Source organism: Telmatherina bonti (genome assembly GCF_933228915.1).
Source record: "Telmatherina bonti genome assembly, chromosome: 21".
Taxonomy (NCBI): domain Eukaryota; kingdom Metazoa; phylum Chordata; class Actinopteri; order Atheriniformes; family Telmatherinidae; genus Telmatherina; species Telmatherina bonti.
The window spans coordinates 34,680,476-34,702,190 of NC_136630.1; the positions used below are offsets into that span (position 1 = coordinate 34,680,476).

Consider the following 21,715-nt stretch of genomic DNA (forward strand, 5'->3'; position numbering starts at 1 on the left):
TCCAGCCTCATGACTTCTTCCCCCTCTTCATCATAGGCCCACCAGCATGCTGACGGCACCTCTTCCTCCAACATGGTTGCCATGGTGGCGAGGATTTTACATGTGTTTGCTGACGCGCTGCCTCACATGCCTGAGCACCGGCGGCTGCCCATCCTCAGCCAACTGGTGACCACGCTAGGCCCCGCCCACTTCCTATGGGTTCTGATGCTGCTGCTGTTCAAGCTGCATGCCACTAAGACCGCCAGCCTCGTCAGTGAAAGGGTGCCCCTGTTTATTCTATTCTATATATATTCTATATATGCGTGTGTGTGTGTGTATATATATATTCTATTCCATAGTCATTTAGCAGACGCTTTTATCCAAAGCGACTTACATACATGATCATACCACGGTATCGGGGGGCAACTTAGGGTTCAGTGTCTTGCCCAAGAACACTTCGGCACATAGTCAGGGGAAGCCTGGAATCGAACTCCCAACATACATAAGCTACATATGTATGTATGGACGTACGATAGAGTGCAGACCCTGAATGGAGACAGCTAACAGTGCTTCTCAGTTCCAGTCCCCCCTGCACCTGCATGTTTTACAGACCCCAGACCCCCCCCCCCCCCCCCCCCCCCCCGCACCTGCATGTTTTACAGACCCCAGACCCCCCCCCGCATGTTTTACAGACCCCCCCCATACCTGAACACACCTGAATGAAATAATGGGCTCGTTAACAGGTTGCAAAGAACTTGATGAGGAAGTTCAGTGATCTGACTCAGGTGCGTTGGAGGAGGATCATGTCTAAAACATGCGGGGGGGGGGGGGGGGGGGGTCTGAGGACTGGAATTGAGAAAAGCTGCATTAAAACAAGGCATAGTTTTCTAATCTCCATTAGCAGCAGGTGCTGCGTAAGCCCCTCCCCCTCCAGGAGAAGGTACCTGGTCGCCACGCAGCTTCCAGCTGCAGTCAGAGAGGAGGTGATGAACTCCGCTGCAGTCAGAGAGGAGGTGATGAACTCCGCTGCAGTCAGAGAGGAGGTGATGAACTCCGCTGCAGTCAGAGAGGAGGTGATGAACTCCGCTGCAGTCAGAGAGGAGGTGATGAACTCCGCTGCAGTCAGAGAGGAGGTGATGAACTCCGCTGCAGTCAGAGAGGAGGTGATGAACTCCGCTGCAGTCAGAGAGGAGGTGATGAACTCCGCTGCAGTCAGAGAGGAGGTGATGAACTCCGCTGCAGTCAGAGAGGAGGTGATGAACTCCGCTGCAGTCAGAGAGGAGGTGATGAGCTCCGCTGCAGTCAGAGAGGAGGTGATGAACTCCGCTGCAGTCAGAGAGGAGGTGATGAACTCCGCTGCAGTCAGAGAGGAGGTGATGAACTCCGCTGCAGTCAGAGAGGAGGTGATGAACTCCGCTGCAGTCAGAGAGGAGGTGATGAACTCCGCTGCAGTCAGAGAGGAGGTGATGAGCTCCGCTGCAGTCAGAGAGGAGGTGATGAACTCCGCTGCAGTCAGAGAGGAGGTGATGAGCTCCGCTGCAGTCAGAGAGGAGGTGATGAACTCCGCTGCAGTCAGAGAGGAGGTGATGAACTCCGCTGCAGCCAGAGAGGAGGTGATGAACTCCGCTGCAGTCAGAGAGGAGGTGATGAACTCCGCTGCAGTCAGAGAGGAGGTGATGAACTCCGCTGCAGTCAGAGAGGAGGTGATGAACTCCGCTGCAGCCAGAGAGGAGGTGATGAACTCCGCTGCAGTCAGAGAGGAGGTGATGAACTCCGCTGCAGTCAGAGAGGAGGTGATGAACTCCGCTGCAGTCAGAGAGGAGGTGATGAACTCCGCTGCAGCCAGAGAGGAGGTGATGAACTCCGCTGCAGTCAGAGAGGAGGTGATGAACTCCGCTGCAGTCAGAGAGGAGGTGATGAGCTCCGCTGCAGTCAGAGAGGAGGTGATGAACTCCGCTGCAGTCAGAGAGGAGGTGATGAGCTCCGCTGCAGTCAGAGAGGAGGTGATGAGCTCCGCTGCAGTCAGAGAGGAGGTGATGAACTCCGCTGCAGTCAGAGAGGAGGTGATGAGCTCCGCTGCAGTCAGAGAGGAGGTGATGAACTCCGCTGCAGTCAGAGAGGAGGTGATGAACTCCGCTGCAGTCAGAGAGGAGGTGATGAACTCCGCTGCAGCCAGAGAGGAGGTGATGAACTCCGCTGCAGTCAGAGAGGAGGTGATGAACTCCGTTGCAGTCAGAGAGGAGGTGATGAACTCCGCTGCAGTCAGAGAGGAGGTGATGAACTCCGCTGCAGTCAGAGAGGAGGTGATGAACTCCGCTGCAGTCAGAGAGGAGGTGATGAACTCCGCTGCAGCCAGAGAGGAGGTGATGAACTCCGCTGCAGTCAGAGAGGAGGTGATGAACTCCGCTGCAGTCAGAGAGGAGGTGATGAACTCCGCTGCAGTCAGAGAGGAGGTGATGAACTCCGCTGCAGCCAGAGAGGAGGTGATGAACTCCGCTGCAGCCAGAGAGGAGGTGATGAACTCCGCTGCAGTCAGAGAGGAGGTGATGAACTCCGCTGCAGTCAGAGAGGAGGTGATGAACTCCGCTGCAGTCAGAGAGGAGGTGATGAACTCCGCTGCAGTCAGAGAGGAGGTGATGAACTCCGCTGCAGCCAGAGAGGAGGTGATGAACTCCGCTGCAGCCAGAGAGGAGGTGATGAACTCCGCTGCAGCCAGAGAGGAGGTGATGAACTCCGCTGCAGTCAGAGAGGAGGTGATGAACTCCGCTGCAGTCAGAGAGGAGGTGATGAACTCCGCTGCAGTCAGAGAGGAGGTGATGAACTCCGCTGCAGCCAGAGAGGAGGTGATGAACTCCGCTGCAGTCAGAGAGGAGGTGATGAACTCCGCTGCAGTCAGAGAGGAGGTGATGAACTCCGCTGCAGCCAGAGAGGAGGTGATGAACTCCGCTGCAGTCAGAGAGGAGGTGATGAACTCCGCTGCAGTCAGAGAGGAGGTGATGAACTCCGCTGCAGTCAGAGAGGAGGTGATGAACTCCGCTGCAGCCAGAGAGGAGGTGATGAACTCCGCTGCAGTCAGAGAGGAGGTGATGAACTCCGCTGCAGTCAGAGAGGAGGTGATGAACTCCGCTGCAGTCAGAGAGGAGGTGATGAACTCCGCTGCAGTCAGAGAGGAGGTGATGAACTCCGCTGCAGTCAGAGAGGAGGTGATGAACTCCGCTGCAGTCAGAGAGGAGGTGATGAACTCCGCTGCAGCCAGAGAGGAGGTGATGAACTCCGCTGCAGTCAGAGAGGAGGTGATGAACTCCGCTGCAGCCAGAGAGGAGGTGATGAACTCCGCTGCAGTCAGAGAGGAGGTGATGAGCTCCGCTGCAGTCAGAGAGGAGGTGATGAACTCCGCTGCAGCCAGAGAGGAGGTGATGAACTCCGCTGCAGTCAGAGAGGAGGTGATGAACTCCGCTGCAGTCAGAGAGGAGGTGATGAACTCCGCTGCAGCCAGAGAGGAGGTGATGAACTCCGCTGCAGTCAGAGAGGAGGTGATGAACTCCGCTGCAGTCAGAGAGGAGGTGATGAACTCCGCTGCAGTCAGAGAGGAGGTGATGAGCTCCGCTGCAGTCAGAGAGGAGGTGATGAACTCCGCTGCAGTCAGAGAGGAGGTGATGAACTCCGTTGAAATTACACTTTAGTTCAGAGATTTCCTTTTTCATTGTTTTCAAATTTAAAGTATTTTCCATTAATAGATTTAATCAATTATTTAATTTAATCATTCTAGATTGTGTCGTCTGTTGGCAGCAGATTGTAGCAGCTCTGACTTGCTATCTTGATTTTTAAACCATTTCTCCCGACCGTCGTCATGGGTAATGTGAGATTGCTAGCTAACAAAACGGACGAGCTGGAGATGCTAACAAGGTCTCAGAAAGAATACAGAGAGTGCAGTATTATGTGCTTCACCGAGACATGGCTGCATGAACACATCCCTGACTGTAATGTGTCTGTACCGGGCTTTAAAACGGTCCGTGCAGACCGCAGTAGACAACACAGCGGAAAGCTAAAGGGTGGTGGAATTGCAGTGCTGGTTAACCAGCGTTGGTGTCATCCTGGACATGTTACTGTCAAGGAGAAGATATGCACAAGGGACATGGAACTGTTAGCTGTGAGCTTCCGTCCATATTATTTACCCAGAGAGTTTACCTGTGTTATTCTGGTAGCGGTTTATATAATACCTGGTACCGCACCAGACACAGCCTGTGACGTCATCAGCTCCGTCGTTGCTCGGCTACAAACACAGCATCCAAACTCATTCATGGTGATCTCCGGAGACTTCAACAACGTCTCCCTCTCTGCAACTCTACCAACATTCCAGCAGTTTGTCAGCTGCTCCACCAGAGAAAATAAGATGATGGACTTATTTTATGCAAATATGAATGATGGATCCAGTTGTTCTGCCCTGCCTCCTTTAGGAAGATCTGACCATAATCTGGTTCTTCTCACCTCCACCTACAAGCCCATCGTTCAGCAGCAACCAGTCATCACAAAGACTGTCAAAATCTGGTCTGCTGAAGCTGAAGATGCTCTTAGAGGAGGCTTTGAGGCTACAGACTGGAACGTCCTCTGTGAACCTCATGGAGACGACATCAACGCCATGACTGAGTGTGTGACAGATTACATAAACTTCTGTGTGGACAGCATCGTCCCAACAAGAACAGTGAGGTGCTTCCTCAATAACAAACCCTGGATCACCAGTGACCTGAAAAAGCTGCTGAACATCAAAAAGAAAGCCTTCAGGGATGGAGACAGGGAGTTATTGAGGGCAACACAAAAACAACTTCAAACACAAACTAAGAAGTGCAAGGAGGACTACAGGAAGAAGTTAGAAAGCCAGCTCCAGCAGAATAACCTGAGGGATGTGTGGTCTGGAATGAAGAAGATCACCGGCTTCAAGTTAAAGGGGGACCAGCCTGATGGAGGTCTGGACAGAGCTAATGAGCTGAACATATTCTTCAACAGGTTCAGTTCACCCCCTACCTCCAGCCCAACAGACCACACACCCTCCATAAGCCCACTGCTTTCCTGTCACGCCTCCAATCTGTCACCCTGCAGCTCAGTCATGGACCAGAACACAGCTTCATCTCCCTCCACATCAGGACATCCTGAGACCTCCACCTTGTTTGTCTCCTGCAATCAGGTTATGAAGCAACTTGAGAAACTGAACCAGAACAAGGCTGCAGGTCCAGATGGTGTCAGTCCCAGAGTTCTCAAGACCTGCTCAGAACAACTATGTCCGATTCTCCAGCACCTTTTCAACACCAGTCTGAGACTAAATAGAGTCCCAGTGCTGTGGAAAACCTCCTGCCTTGTTTTGTGCTGCTTCTGTGCTTGGAGTAACTCTGGAGCCGCTGGAGCTGATTGTCCAAAGAAGAATGCTGCACAAGCTGATGAAGATGATGGAGGATTCTTCACACCCTCTCCACAACACAGTGATGAAACAACAAAGTGTGTTCAGTGAGAGGCTTCTTCAGGTCCCATGTAAGACTGAAAGATACAGAAGATCATTCCTGCCAGCAGCCATCAGCCTCCGGAACAAGACCTCCTCTAGTTATTATTATTATATACTACAATATTTCCCTTTGGGGATTCATAAAGTATTTTTCATTTTCATTTCATTTCAACCCTTAATATCTAGTTAAATAAAAAAAAGTTCCTCTTTTGGGAAAATATTGTCAAGCGATTAAAAATGTGATTAATAGAGATGAATTCATTACAAAGTCTGTATTTCAAAAGATGAATTTAATCACATCCCACTCATAATTATTCCTCGTTGTTTTTTCTTACCTTCTCACCCTGCAATAGTTTCTTTGTTAAAATGCAAGAAAAGGATTCATCCCACAGTAAGCGGCTCATTTACTGCTGAATTGTGTCAAAGAGCCGAACTGTCCAATCTGACCAGTAGAAGAGCGAAGTGCAGAATGCCGAGTCTTTAGCTTGTGTCTGAGACTTTTATGCTGAGACTCATCGAATTTGATATTTTAAACTGAACCAACTGGAGTTTTGTAAATGCTTCCTGAGACTTGTCAGATCCCTGAGTGACGTGTGTGTCTGCAGGATGCAGCGCTGGAACGAGACATGGACTTCTGGATTTCTCTGAGCTGCCAGTTCAACGAGAGCGACCAGCTGACCTCCCTGATAAACATCCTGAACTTCCTGCTGCAGCTGCCGGATGACAGAGATGACGGTGAGACCCGAGGCTGCAGTTTGCTTTTGGTTCCGTTTTCTGAATCCACATGACAAGAAGACTGAGGACAGACTACCAGATGTGGAGTTCTGCCAGGCTCCATGTTGGGCCTCCTCTCGACCATCCTCCTCATGCTTCCACCTGCTCAGATGATGAAAACATCTGATTCACAGAATGCTCAGCTCTACGTTACGCTCCAGTTTCAGACGATGTTACAGCAAGCAGGTGTCACTCTGGTTGATTTTAACAACCTTATTAAAGCAACTTTTCCATCCTCTGCAGCAAAGCGTCCTGTCAGCCGGCAAACAGCCAGGAGGAAGAAGCAGGAGGAAGAGGAGACGGTGGAAGATCTGCTCTTCAGCGTGGAGACTCACAGCAGCAAAGAGCTGAGACACTTCAAGTTCCTCTCAGTGTCGTTCATGGCTCATCTGCTGGGCTCCTCCAGCTTCATCCAGCAGGTGGGGGGGAACGGGTCCGATCGGGACGTGACGAAGCCCAGGTGTTCGTGTGGATGACGCTGAACGTTGTGTTTCAGGTGGCGGACGCAGGCGATGGTGTGGAGGCGTCTCTTCAGCCGTTACAGCAGAGGTGAGTCATGACGAGACGTTGTCCAGACAACCATGTGAGCAGAGACTCGGAGCGTTTGTGTTTTAGGCTGCTGGAGGAAATCCTGCGCTACATCCACAGCGTGGCTCGATGTACGGAGGAGAACGCCGACAAACCCACCGCCAAGTTCTGGAGGGTTCTGCTGAACAAGGCTTACGATGTCCTGGATAAGGTCTGTCTGAGGATCCGATCCACGAGATGTCCAGAGGTCCAGAACATCTGCCACGTCTCACCTGTCTTCTCTGCTTTCCAGGTGAACGCCCTGATGCCCACGGACACCTTCATCACGGTGATGAGAGGGCTGATGGGAAATCAGCTGGCCTCGGTGAGGAGGAAGGCCATGGAGCTGCTGAACAACAAGCTGCTGCACCGGACCGGGTGGGACCAGCAGCAGGTACCAGAACCGCAGTCCTCACCACATGATGTTCACCTGGCTTTCTGGGATCAATAAGGATTATTATCATCTACAGCTGTGTTCACAACATATATGAAACAACAAAGTATCAAATCTATAAAATATTTCCCATCATTTCAAGCTTATTTCTGTTATTTATCTAAAGTTGTGACATTTTACAGAAATCTGCTGATAAAAACTAGTGGTGGGACGCAATCTAAATTATCTACTCAATAACAAATTTGCCCCAAAAACTTTTGTTTTTATTTAAAGGAATTTTCCAGGATGATTAAATCAAATAACAGACACAGTATTATAATTATATATTATAATTTATATTATTATAAACTCTGTAAAATTCATTACATTTAAAAACCAAAAGGACACAAAAAACCTTCCTGAACAGGACTGAAGTGAATTTAGTCATTTTAACTTGAACAGTTGCAGCACTCTGAGTCTCCAACATGTTTCCGTCCACACGCTTCGTTAACGTGTGGTCCTGCTCTGACTGCGGCTGGAACCCGCGTGACGACCAAGCTCCTAGTGTGTTCTGCTGGAAGGGGAGGGACTCGCAGCTGCCGGGGAAACCACACAATAAGTCCTGATACCACCAGAAAAAGATGCTAGACTGGTTGCTGATGCTCCTCTCATCTTTAAATAAACTTGCTGAAGGGTCTGAGACATGGTTAAAAAGAGTACACCGTACGGTACACCGACAAGCGTTCCACCATTAATTTTTTAACATGTTAATATTTTTCTGTTTTAATTGATCATAATTACGACCCAGTTAAGACCCCAAAAAAACATTTTTAAAATGAATAAATGATTTAATTTTAGTTTTTATTTTGCCTAAATAGATCTTTAACAGCTTATTTTAACTTTTAGAACATTTTTAAAATTTTGTTTTATTGTTCTTTGTTATATTTACTTTTTAGAAAGTTAATTATTTTGATTTCTTGCTGTTTTATTGATCTTTATTCAGTGTTTCTTATTTGTATAATTTAATGTAATAACTTCAGACTTTAGACGCATTTAGTTTGATTCAACAGGCAGGAAATAAAACTAAAATGAACCCCTGGGATTTGTGAGTATTTTTGTTTCTGGTTGTTGCCCAGGTAACGGCGCTCCTGCAGCTGACAGCTGACTTGCTGAGCATCGTAGGGAGGGTCCGCTCTCAGGTTCCAGAGGACGAGGAGGCGGAGCAGGCCATCAACCGGCAGACGGCGCTTTACAGCCTCAAGCTGCTGTGTCGCAGTTTTGGCTCCGACCACCAGGAGCCGTTCATCCCAGTCCTGCTGCGCACCGTGGAGATCGTCATGGCAACAGATGAGGAGAGGAATGTAATCGGCAGCGCTCTGCTCTGCATCGCTGAGGTGGTCAGCACACTGAAGGAGCTTACCATCCCACAGTTACCCAGGTCAGTGTGTCTAAAACACCCCCGCCCTACCCCCCCACTTTCAGGTCACCTAACGAGCGTCCTCTTTTACAGACTGATGCCAGCAGTGCTGCATGCACTCACAGACAGGAAGGAGCTGTTGACCAATGAGATCTATCTGCTGAGCGGCGTCACCGCCCTGCAGCGCGTCACAGAGACGCTGCCGCATTTCATCAGCCCCTACCTGCATGACACCATGCTGCAGGTAGCCCACCTGCCTGCAAGCAAACGCCTCACGTCCTGTTTTTAATCCCACATCACTTCCTGTTCCTGTCCCGCATCACTTCCTGTTCCTGTCCTGCATCACTTCCTGTTCCTGTCCCACATCACTTCCTGTTCCTGTTCTGCATCACTTCCTGTTCCTGTGCCGCATCACTTCCTGTTCCTGTTCTGCATCACTACCTGTTTGTAATCCACATCACTTCCTGTTCCTACCCTGCATCACTTCCTGTTCCTACCCTGCATCACTTCCTGTTCCGGTTCCGCATCACTTCCTGTTCCAGTCACGCATCACTTCCTGTTCCTGTCCCGCATCACTTCCTGTGTGGAAGTGGAATCGTTCTGTAAACTTTCTTTGCCTTGTTTCTGCAGGTGTGTCGGTTGACTTGGCTAGTAGAGGCCTCCTGCACCTCCTCCTGCACCTCCTCCTCGCAGCTCTTGGCCCGTCTCGCCGCCCTGAGGAGCACCCTGGCTACAAAGCTGCCCCCCAGGGTCCTACTGCCTGCTCTAACCAGGTGCTACGGCAGCCTGGAGGTGGCCGAAAAGGTGGGAGGTGTTAGTGATAAGTTTGATCTTTCCTGTGTCTGGATGCTTCTTCAGGCCGTCTGTAAGATGCTGTTCCAGAAGGTTCTGGTTGTTCCTTTGCAGGACCAGCTGGGGGCGCTGATGAGCATCCTGAAGGAACACATCAGTCACATGCAGAAAGAGCAGCTCAGCTTCCACCAATCAGAGCTCACCAGTTTCTTCCTCATGGCTCTGGACTTCCGATCCAAACACTTCCAGGTGTGTGAGGATGTAAACAAACATGTTTACAGACAGATGTTTATAGCTTGTTGTTTTTATCTGTTTTATGTCAGAAATGGTGAAATTTGTTCAAAGTGCAGATAAACTCTGTAAAAAAAAAAAAAAGTAGAAGATGTTGATGGAAACCAGTAGAAACCGCTGGTGTTGATGGGAGCTCAACTTGTCTCGTGTCAGGAGGACCTGCCGAGGACGTTTCAGCTGGAAGGTCATGTGATCGACTGTCTGATCACCATGGTGATGAAACTGTCCGAGGTTACGTTCAGGCCGCTCTTCTTCAAGGTGAAACCGACTGTTTGATGCCGGCGGGGGTTTTGTCGCCACGGTGAACCACCTGACGAGTGAGTGTGTGTTTGTGCTGCAGCTGCTGGACTGGAGCAAAGCATCGGGCGGCGAGCGGCTGCTGACGTTTTACCGGCTGTGCGACGGTGTGGCCGAGCGGCTCAAAGGGCTCTTCGTGCTGTTCGCAGGAAACCTGGTGAAGCCGCTGGCGGAGCTGCTGAAACGCACCAACAGCTCCTGTACAGGTCCGTCTGCTTCGTCATCTTCATCATCATCACGGTTTTCATTCTGCATTTTATTTCACATGAAAATGATTAATAATTCATATTTACTGGTTTAACTTTAAAAACTGCATTATAGTTGTTTTTTCTCTGTTTTATAAATTATTATGCATAATCTTTCATTTCTGTTCATTTTCATTTAAACTTTTCTGCTTTAATCATTTCTAAACATGAAACTTCATTTGTTTATTTCATATTTAACACCGATCGATTTCTGTGTTTCCAGATTTGGCTGAGTGACGCTTCGCATAAACAATATTTATCTGTCCTGCTTGTCGTTTACTTCCTGTTTGTTCCAGACGTTCAGGTCTTCGACTCGGACCGGTCCCTGGAGAAGACGTCTTTGCTGCTCCGCTTCGTCCTGGACTGCCTGCAGAAGGTCTTCCTGTACGACACGCAGCGCTTCCTGAGCCCGGAGCGAGCCGAGGCCCTGCTGGGTCCGCTCGTAGACCAGGTGAGTCCGGTCCTGCGTCATCAGACAAACAGTCTGAACCCCGCCTGAAAACCGTTCTCTGTCTGCAGCTGGAGAACCGGCTGGGTGGAGACCAGGTCTACCAGCAGAGGGTGACCCAGCACCTGGTTCCCTGCCTGGGTCAGTTCTCGGTGGCGCTGGCTGATGAGTCTCAGTGGAAAACCCTCAACTACCAGATCCTTCTGAAGACCCGACACGGCGACGCCAAGGTGAGCTCGCCTGTAGCTGATATGTTCCTGTGAATTTTCTGAGCAGATTTCAGATTTTTATGCCAATTATATCAGCATATAACGCTGCGTAGCATAAAATGCTGTGTAGCATCGATTCTAAAAGGTGTTGGATCTGTAAAAGCCTGCGCAGCAGGTTAGTCCCGCCTGCAGCCCAACTACAAGGCTCCGCCGCGTGTTCCCTACGTGACACGCCGTCGATGTGAAGCGTCTCCGGAACACTGATGTGTGTAGATGAGCAGCTGACGGTTTACGATGACAGACGCGGAGAAGAAAGCAAAGAAACGGCGTTCCAGTGAGCAGACGTCGGGACTGAGGTGGAAGACATTTATAGAGTAACACGTGTGATGTCCGAGATATTCAGAATGTTGAGAGAACTCGGTAAAAAGTGAAGCTTGCTGCTGCGCTAAAGTCGCCATCCTGGCAGAGCCGAGCTCCGCGTCGGAGAGCTGCGTTCCTTATGGCAAGCCAAAGGGGCCAAATATCGCCACTTAATTAGCACGTTGGCATAACAACGCGGCAAAATATGCCACGCTTCTTCACAAAACGTTGTATTTTAATGGCTAAAATGCCGTAAAATAGACGTTCAGTACTGTCCCTGAACGCTGCTTTTTGCGGCGTTCAATGAATGCGCGTAAAAAGCGCTGTTTTGTGGCACTTTGACGCGTGTTAAAAACAGCGTTTTTTTTTTAATAAGATAATTATCCCAGCCCCCTTTCTGAACTGCCACTGAGAGCAGACATCACCAGTTCATCATCGAGTTCCCTTGCTGTATGAGTAGTAGTAAAAAATAGAGCCGCTTACATTTTCACATAGATGGCTGCTGTTCCTGGCCCAAAGACCCCAAGAAAGATATAAGATCACACAGCAGTTCTAATCCATGACTACCCCGGGGGCACCAGCACCAGTAGCACTAGCATCAGTAGCACTAGCATCAGTAGCACTAGCATCAGTAGCACCAGCATCAGTAGCACTAGCATCAGTAGCACTAGCATCAGTAGCACCAGCATCAGTAGCACTAGCATCAGTAGCACTAGCATCAGTAGCACTAGCATCAGTAGCACTAGCATCAGTAGCACCAGCATCAGTAGCACCAGCACCAGTAGCACTAGCATCAGTAGCACTAGCATCAGTAGCACTAGCATCAGTAGCACCAGCATCAGTAGCACTAGCATCAGTAGCACCAGCATCAGTAGCACCAGCATCAGTAGCACCAGCATCAGTAGCACCAGCACCAGTAGCACCAGCACCAGTAGCACCAGCACCAGTAGCACTAGCATCAGTAGCACTAGCATCAGTAGCACCAGCATCAGTAGCACCAGCACCAGTAGCACCAGCACCAGTAGCACCAGCATCAGTAGCACCAGCATCAGTAGCACCAGCATCAGTAGCACCAGGAGCACCAGCATCAGTAGCACCAGGAGCACCAGCATCAGTAGCACCAGCATCAGTAGCATCAGTACCACCAGCACCAGTAGCACTAGCATCAGAATCACCAGTATCACCAGTAGCACTAGCATCAGAATCACCAGTACCACCAGTATCACCAGTAGCACTAGCATCAGAATCACCAGTACCACCAGTATCACCAGTAGCACTAGCATCAGAATCACCAGTACCACCAGTAGCACTAGCATCAGAATCACCAGTACCACCAGTAGCACCAGTAGCACTAGCATCAGAATCACCAGTACCACCAGTAGCACCAGTAGCACTAGCATCAGAATCACCAGTACCACTAGTAGCACCAGGAGCACCAGCACCAGTAGCACTGATCCAGAGCCACTGATGTGGTGCGTCATCTCTATTACTATATGCTTCACATAAGTATGGACCTTTATTTTTTTCCCAGTAAGTCCATTGAGAACCTGTTTTCATTTACAGTTAGTGTTCTCAATACCTGAATGAAGCACATCATCAAGCTAGTTATCAGTACCTCAACAGAACATATGTGGCCCCTGCTCTTTTTGTTGTTGTTGTAACACAGTTACAATCTTGTACATATTCAAAACAGAACAGCATGAGAAAATAACACACAAGAAAGATGGTGTTGAAATGGAGCTGATTATGAAGTTTATTCTCCACGATGCTTGTGGCCCTGAGGAACTGTGCAGTGTCATTTGACCAATAGATGAAGTAAGCTTTGTCTTCCTGAGTTTTCTTCTGAAGTTTAACATTCCTAATGCCTGTTTTACCAGCATGTTGTTCATAACAGAGATTCTTTGTGACATGGTTGCTGAAGTGATCATTCTATTACTTTGATAGTTTCTATTTGTTTTGTTTTCATATCAAGACATCATCTTTGTGGCATACTTGTCAACTCTTTGTCTTCTCTGTAGACCACGCATGGATCAGCCCGACTGTCATTTGCAGAACTGAAGATAGTATCGGTGTAATGTGACAGAATACAGTCGTGTGTACAGTTAGAAGGGAAATTGATCACCATGCCACCCTGCAGGGTTCCTGTGGTCACACCAGGGTGGAGTAGACATGGGTCCATTCAGCACAGTCAACTGCATGTGAGGGAAGTTACTACTATGGGATCAATACATTCCTCTTTTGTCTTTTTGCAGCAAAACATTACAAGTGTGCTGCATGCCATATAGGAATGCCTGTATGACAGAGGTATTTAGGCAGCTGAGCCCTGCACCACAGATTAGTGAAAGATTTCACAAATTGCTTCCAGCTCATTCTTGAAGTTTCTTGAGAAGCATCCAGACTCATCTGTGCTGTTTCTTACATGTGGAAATTGTGGAGTTTAGGTCTCACATCGGGGTGCAGCATGGGAGCTGTTGTTGCTGCTGCTCCTACCTTATAGTTGCTGAAAAATTCAATCCAGCCATATTTCCACTCTTTCATGCCTGGATATAAATACTGATTCAAAGTATAATACTATGCCAAAGACTCTTCAAAACCAATTTAGGTTTCGGCCACCGTGTGTGTTCTGATCTAAACTGCATTTAAACTAATTAATGTTGCTTTGATCAGTAAAAACACTTCTGATTTTATCTTGGTTTCCTGTGATTGTGCAAAGTGGTGGACTGGACTACAGGTATAAAAAAAATACTAAATATTTCAGTGTACTTTGTAGGCTTGGACAAAAACATTAGCAATGAAATCACACAGCTGCATGTGCAATTATACACACTGGGGAAACATATACATATCTATATATCTATATCTACATATCTATATATATATCTATATATCTATCTATATATATATCTATATATATATATATACATATATATATATATATATATATACACTACTCACAAAAAGTTCGGGATATTTGGCTTTCAGGTGAAATTTATGGAAAATGCAATATGTTCATGCTACAGTGATATAATATAAAAGTAAGACATTTAAGTAGAAGGATGCACTACTGATTTCCTCATCTCAAAAAATTCATTCAACACAAAAGGTAACAACAATGGTAGTTATACCACAACAAAAAATGTGAACGTCTCAATATCTCGTCATGTGCCCTTGAGCATCAATTACAGCTTGACAACAACGTCTCATGCTGTTCACAAGGCAACTTATTGCCTGCTGAGGCATGGCATCCCACTCTTCTTGAAGGGCAGCCCTCAGGTCATTGAGGTTCTGGGGTGCAGGGTCTCGAGCCTCTACACGACGGCTCAGCTGATCCCACAGGTTTTCAATGGGATTCAGGTCTGGAGAGAGTGCAGGCCGTTCCATTTGAGGTCCACCAGTCTCCAACAGCCGTTCCCTGATGATGCGGCCTCGATGAGCAGGAGCATTGTCGTCCATGAAGATGAAATTAGGCCTGTGCTGTTCATGTAGGGGCACAATCACTGGATTAATGATGTTATTCAGGTAGTATGGGCTTGTCACTGTACCATTCACAAAGTGTAGGGCAGTTCTGTACCAAGTGGACACCCCTGGCCACACTGTAACACCGCCACCACCAAAAGCTGGCCTGGTGACAACAGTGGCTGATGCATAGCGCTCTCCCTGACGTCTCCAACATCGTTGCCGGCCATCATTTCTGCTCAGTGTGAATCGACTTTCATCAGAGAACAGCACTGAGGCCCACTGGTTCCTCGTCCAGCGTAAATGCTCCCTGGCCCATGCAAGACGATGATGCCTGTGCCTGGTGGTGTGGTCAGGTACCCGTGCAGGTCGTCTAGCACGCAGACCACGCTGATGGAAACGGTTTGGAATGGTCTAACGTGACACTTGGGTGCCTCTCACCTCTCTTAAACGTGCCTGGAGTTGAGTGGCATTCATCATCCGGTTTCTCAGGGCAGTGTTCACAATGTAGCGGTCATCAGCACGGGATGTGGCCAAAGGACGTCCACTTCTAGGCCTTTCTGTGACTCTTCCAGTCTCTCCATATCTCTGTTGCAACCTGCTGATGACACTCTGTGACACTCCAAGCTCAGTGGCCACTTCTGTCTGAGAACGTCCTGTTTGAAGCATCGCAATGGCAAGGGACTGTTGTTCCATTGTTAGGTGTCGTCTTGGTCTCATGATGTCAAAATGTGAACAGCATGATGAGGACAACTGTTTAAACACCAGCTCTAATTGAACCAGGACATTTATTGGTCAATTCAAGGATCACACACCTGCCGTGATTTTTGCCGTTAAGCTCCTTGTTAGAGAACAGCAACTTGTGCAGAATTTATTGAAACATTTAACAGTTGGACATGTGCATTTAAAAGCTTAGAGAAGATCACATTAAGTTCACCTGTACAGGTTTGAAGGCATTTTAGGCTTGTTGTGAAATTTCACCCAAAAGCTGAATATCCCTAACTTTTTGTGAATAGTGTATATGTATATATAGTGTGTGTGTGTGTGTGTGTGTGTGTGTGTGTGTGTGTGTGTGTGTGTGTGTGTGTGTGTGTATGCTCTGTGGATCTCCTGTGTGAAGACATCTGCCTTCAATTCATCTTTATTTATATAGCGTCAAATCACAGCAATGCCATCTCAAGACGCTTTACAGACAGAGAAGAAAACATAATGAAGGCCAATTCATAACAGCCTATATAAGGAAACCAACAGATTGAGTTGAGTCCAACTCAATCTCCCATCCTGAGCAAGCACACTGGCGACAGTGGGAAGGTAAAAACTCCCTTTTAACAGGAAGGAAACCTCCGGCAGAACCCGGCTCAGGACAGGCAGCCATCTGCCTCTGCTGTGTGGGGGGAAGAGGACAGAAAGACAACAGACAACAGGAATAAAAGAGAGAGATAAAGAGAAAAAGAAAGAAGCTCAGTGTATCAGGAAATGTCCCTCAGCAGTCTAAACCTATAGCAGCATAACTAAGGGATGCTAACCATCCCTAGCTATAGGACTTATCAAAAAGATAAGTCTTCAGCCTAGTCTTAAAGGTGGGGAGGGTGTCTGCTTCCCTAACACTAACTGGGAGCTTATTCCATAAGAGAGGGGCCTGATAACCAAAGGCTCTGCCTCCTGCTCGGCTCTTTGAGACTCTAGGAACCACAAGTAAGCCTGCAGTCTGCGAACGAAGTACTCTGCTTGGTATAAAAGGAACCATGAGGTCTTTGATATATAGTGGTGCCTGGTTGTGGAGGGCTTTATATGTAAGGAGAAGGATTTTAAATTCTATTCTAGATTCAACAGGCAGCCAATGAAGAGAGGCTAAAACTGGAGAAATATGATCTGTCCTGCTGGTTCTGGTCAGGACTCTGGCTGCAGAATTCTGGATCAGCTGAAGGCTTTTCAGAGCATATTTAGGACAGCCCAGTAATAGAGAGTTACAGTAATCTAGTCTCGAAGTAACAAAAGCATGAACCAGTTTTTCTGCATCACTCTGAGACAGAATGTCCCTAATTTTGGCTATATTACGTAAATGAAAGAAGGTTGTTTTAGTAACCTGCTTAATATGTAGCCAAAGGACAGGTCAGGGTCAAATATTACTCCAAGGTTTCTCACTGTAGCACAGGAAGCTAAAGTAATGCCATCCAGGTTCATTACAAAACCGGAAAATTTAGCTCTGAGTTTTTCAGATCCAAAGAGAATTACTTCAGTCTTATCTGAGTTTAAGAGGAGAACATTTCTAGATCCACCTCCCGTGGGCTCACCATCTGCGGGAGGAGCCGTAGGGGTCGGGTGCAATGTGAGCTGGGCGGCAGCAAGGGGCGGGGACCCTGGCGGTCCGATGCCCGGCTGCAGAAGCTGGCTCTAGGGACGTGGAACGTCACCTCTCTGGTGGGGAAGGAGCCTGAGCTTGTGCGCGAGGTTGAGCGGTTCCGACTAGATATAGTTGGACTCACCTCGACGCATGGCTTGGGCTCTGGAACCAGAACCCTCGAGAGGGGCTGGACTTTCTTCCACTCTGGAGTTGCTCATGGTGAGAGGCGCCGAGCAGGTGTGGGCATTCTCATCAGCCCCCAGCTTGGTGCCTGCACGTTGGGGTTTACCCCGGTGGATGAAAGGGTAGTTTCCCTCCACCTCCGGGTGGGGGGACGGGTCCTGACTGTTGTCTGTGCTTATGCACCGAACAGCAGTTCAGAGTACCCACCCTTTCTGGAGTCCTTGGAGGGAGTGCTGGAGGGTGCTCCTTCTGGGGACTCCATTGTTCTGCTGGGGGACTTCAATGCTCATGTGGGCAATGACAGTGAGACCTGGAGGGGAGTGATTGGGAGGCATGGTCCCCCCCCTCTGAACCCAAATGGTGTTTTGTTATTGGACTTCTGTGCTCGTCATGGATTGTCCATAACGAACACCATGTTCCAACATAAGAGTGTCCATATGTACACCTGGCATCAGGATTCCCTGGGCCGCAGTTCAATGATCGACTTTGTAGTCGTATCGTCGGACCTGCGGCCACATGCCTTGGACACTCGGGTTAAGAGGGGGGCGGAGCTGTCAACTGATCACCACCTGGTGGTGAGTTGGCTCAGATGGTGGGGGAGGAAGCCGGTCAGATCTGGCAGACCCAAACGTGTTGTGAGGGTCTGCTGGGAACGTCTGGCTGAGTCCCCCGTCAGAGCGAGCTTCAACTCCCACCTTCAGCAGAGCTTCGAACATGTCCCGAGTGAGGCGGGGGACATTGAGTCTGAATGGGCTGTGTTCCGTGCCTCTATTGCTGAGGCGGCCGGCTGGAGCTGTGGCTGTAAGGTCGTTGGTGCCTGTCGTGGCGGTAATCCCAGGACTCGTTGGTGGACACCAGCAGTGAGGGATGCCGTCAAGCTGAAGAAGGAGTCCTATCGGGCCTTCTTGGCCTGTGGGACTCTGGAGGCAGCTGATGGGTACCGGCGGGCTAAGCGGCATGCGGCTTCGGCTGTCGCCAAGGCAAAAATTCGGGCATGGGAGGAGTTCGGCGAGGCCATGGAGAAAGACTTCCGGACAGCTTCGAGGCGATTCTGGTCCACCATCCGGCGGCTCAGGAGGGGGAAGCAGTGCTCCATCAATACTGTGTACAGTGGAGGTGGGGAGCTGCTGACCTCAACTCGGGACGTTGTGGGTCGGTGGAAGGAATACTCCGAAGACCTCCTCAATCCTACCAACACGTCTTCTGATGAGGAAGCAGAGCTGCCGGACTCAGGGGTGGACTCTCCTATCTCTGGGGCTGAAGTCGCTGAGGTGGTCAAAAAGCTCCTTGGCGGCAAGGCCCCGGGGGTGGATGAGATTCGCCCAGAGTTCCTTAAGGCTCTGGATGCTGTGGGGCTGTCCTGGCTGACACGCCTCTGCAGCATCGCGTGGACATCGGGGGCAGTACCGCTGGACTGGCAGACTGGGGTGGTGGTCCCCCTTTTTAAGAAGGGGGACCGGAGGGTGTGTTCCAATTACAGGGGAATCACACTCCTCAGCCTCCCTGGTAAGGTCTATTCAGGGGTCCTGGAGAGGAGGGTCTGCCGGATAGTGGAATCTCGGATTGAGGAGGAGCAGTGTGGTTTTCGTCCTGGTCGCGGAACAGTGGACCAGCTCTATACCCTCTTTGGGGTCCTGGAGGGGGCATGGGAGTTTGCCCAACCAGTCTACATGTGCTTTGTGGACCTGGAGAAGGCATTCGACCGTGTCCCCCGGGGGCTCCTGTGGGGGGTACTCCGGGAGTATGGGGTACCGGACCCCCTTGTACGAGCTGTCCGGTCCCTGTATGACAGGTGTCAGAGCTTGGTCCACATTGCCGGTAGTAAGTCGGATTAGTTTCCGGTGAGGGTTGGACTCCGCCAAGGCTGCCCTTTATCACCGATTCTGTTCATAACTTATATGGACAGAATTTCTAGGTGCAGCCTGCACGACAGTGGTCCTGTTGGCTTCATCTGGTCGTGATCTCCAGCTCTCACTTGAGCGATTCGCGAGACCATGGTCCTCAGCCGGAATAGGGTGGATTGCCCTCTCTGGGTCGGGAGTCAGGTCCTGCCTCAAGTGGAGGAGTTTAAATATCTCAGGGTCTTGTTCACGAGTGAGGGAAGGATGGAGCGCGAGATGGATCGGTGCGGCGTCTGCAGTAATGCGGACTCTGCGCCGGTCTGTCGTGGTGAAGAAGGAGCTGAGCCAGAAGGCGAAGGCGAACTCCATGATTTACTGTAGTTTGTGAGGAGGACTTGTCATTTACATGAACGAACTGAAGTCTAGCAGATAAATATGATTTAAACCAGCTTAACGCTGTACCTGTAATTCCAACCACCTGTTCTAGTCTTTGTAACAGAATGTTATGATCGACTGTATCAAATGCAGCACTAAGATCAAGCAAGATAAGTACAGACACAAGTCCTTTGTCTGAGGCCATAAGAAGGTCATTAGTAACTTTCACCAATGCTGTCTCAGTGCTATGATGAGCTCTAAATCCTGACTGAAACTCCTCGCATAAATTATTTCTGCTCAGGTGGGCATGTAGCTGAGCTGAAACTATTTTCTCCAGAATTTTGGACATAAACAGGAGGTTAGATATAGGTCTATAATTTGCTATCACCTCTGGATCCAGAGATTGCTTTTTAAGTAAAGGCTTGATTCCAGCAGTTTTAAATGATTGTGGTACATATCCTGTCACTAAAGACATATTGATAAGATTTAATAGTGATGTATTAATTAAAGGGAAAATGTCCTTAAAGAGGCTCGTTGGGAGAGGGTCTAAGATACAGGTGGATGGTTTAGATGAAGCTATTATTTTAGTTAATTCAGAGGGTTGGACAGGACAGAAACTATTTAGACACAAGTCAGATCCTGGTTCTAAGGATGCTTCGGAGACCACAACAGGCTCAACATTATAGGTAGAAGGAAGAATATTGTGGATTTGATCTCTAATAGTGTCAATTTTATTCCTGAAAAAATACATGAAATCATCCCAGCTAAGTGAGAAAGGAATACATGGCTCCACAGCGCTCCGGCTCCTAGTAAGCCTAGCTACAGTGCTGAAAAGAAACCGAGGGTTGTTTTTGTTTTCCTCTATCAATGATGAATAATAAGCTGTTCTTGCCGTATGTAAGGCTTTTTTGTATACAATTAAACTTTCTTTCCAGGTTAAGTGAGACTCCTCTAATCCTGATGAACGCCATCTGTTTTCCAAACGCCTTGACGCCTGTTTTAGAGCTCGAAGCTGGGAATTAAACCAGGGAGCCTTCATAATCTTACCTAATTTCTTCTTCTTTAGGGGAGCAACATTATCCAAGGTTGTACGCATTGAAGCTGTTATAGTATCAGCATGTTGATCAATCTGAGCAGGAGTAAGGCTTAAAGGGGGACTCTCAGTCATGCTAACACATGGTAGAGGGAAAAAATTGATTCAATTGATTGTTTAAATTTTGTAATATTATTGTCTGATAAACATCTACTATAGTAGAATTTATTTTTGGTCAGTGAGTAATCAAATAAAGTGAATTCAAAGGTTAATAAGAAGTGATCAGGCAAGACAGGGTTATGAGGAAATACTTTGAGCTTATCAGTCTCAATACCAGATGTTAGAACCAGATCAAGAGTATGACCATGAGAGTGAGTGGCTCCATGGACATTTTGTGAAAACCCAATTGAGTTTAGAATAGAGCTAAAGGAAATGTTTAAACTATCATTTTCATGGTCAACATGAATATTAAAATCACCTAGTACAATGACCTTATCAGTAGTCAGCACTAACTCAGATGGTGGGGAGATGATTCTCTTGGTTTAAATTATTCCTGACAATCGTGAATTGTTTCACAAGATTTTTTTAAAATAATTATGTATATATATATATATATATATATATATATATATATATAAATAAAAGCCATAGATATTGTTTTGGGGGACTGGTCACTGTGCCGATGGTTTGTTTGATTTGGTTGTCATGGCGATGTGGAACATGGGTCAGATGGATGTAGTCGGAGACAGCTTGAACTGTCAGTGGGATTGTCAGGAGTCCTGTAGAGAGAAGAAGGCTGGTAAATGTAGCCGAGCTGCTTGACTTAAGCATCAGTATTCTGCGGTTTTATAGTTTGCCATACATCCTGCCTGGTGTGGGACAGGACACATTCACTTTTTATTCATATAGAAACGCATCCGATCTCTGTGCCTTAATATGGAGGTGAACTCATCATACAAATAGACTGAAGCCATCCTCTGCCTCTTTAGTGACCGTGGAAGACGTTAAATAAACTATAAATGGTAATTAGAATGCTAATTAATAATTAGTACAGATGAGAGAGATGTTTCCACACGGGTAGTTTAATAAAATTATTGCGCATTATGGTGTTGTTTTATAAGCCATAAATGTGAAGTAAACAATATATATGTCAATGATAATAATAGTGTCTTTTTAATCTATATCTGAGTGTGTCTCCTGCATTTGGATTTCGTTGCAGACAAGTACACAAGCAGAC

General features: G+C 48.1%; 1 protein-coding gene across 2 annotated transcripts in view; it reads left to right on the top strand.

Annotated features, from left to right (window-relative positions):
- Nucleotides 1-21,715, top strand: part of heatr1 (HEAT repeat containing 1) — a 143,561-nt gene that overhangs the window by 120,617 nt on the left and 1,229 nt on the right. Inside the window, exons 30-43 of one of the 2 annotated variants that reach the window (XM_079261361.1) lie at nt 37-261; nt 6,079-6,208; nt 6,491-6,666; nt 6,744-6,796; nt 6,863-6,986; nt 7,068-7,208; nt 8,324-8,625; nt 8,698-8,848; nt 9,235-9,408; nt 9,511-9,645; nt 9,841-9,945; nt 10,028-10,190; nt 10,526-10,680; nt 10,749-10,907. In XM_079261361.1, coding sequence (XP_079117487.1) covers nt 37-261; nt 6,079-6,208; nt 6,491-6,666; nt 6,744-6,796; nt 6,863-6,986; nt 7,068-7,208; nt 8,324-8,625; nt 8,698-8,848; nt 9,235-9,408; nt 9,511-9,645; nt 9,841-9,945; nt 10,028-10,190; nt 10,526-10,680; nt 10,749-10,907 — 2,193 coding nt within the window. Of the gene's footprint in view, nt 1-36; nt 262-6,078; nt 6,209-6,490; nt 6,667-6,743; nt 6,797-6,862; nt 6,987-7,067; nt 7,209-8,323; nt 8,626-8,697; nt 8,849-9,234; nt 9,409-9,510; nt 9,646-9,840; nt 9,946-10,027; nt 10,191-10,525; nt 10,681-10,748; nt 10,908-21,715 lie in introns of those variants that run through there. The other variant, XM_079261362.1, reaches the window with a different exon arrangement.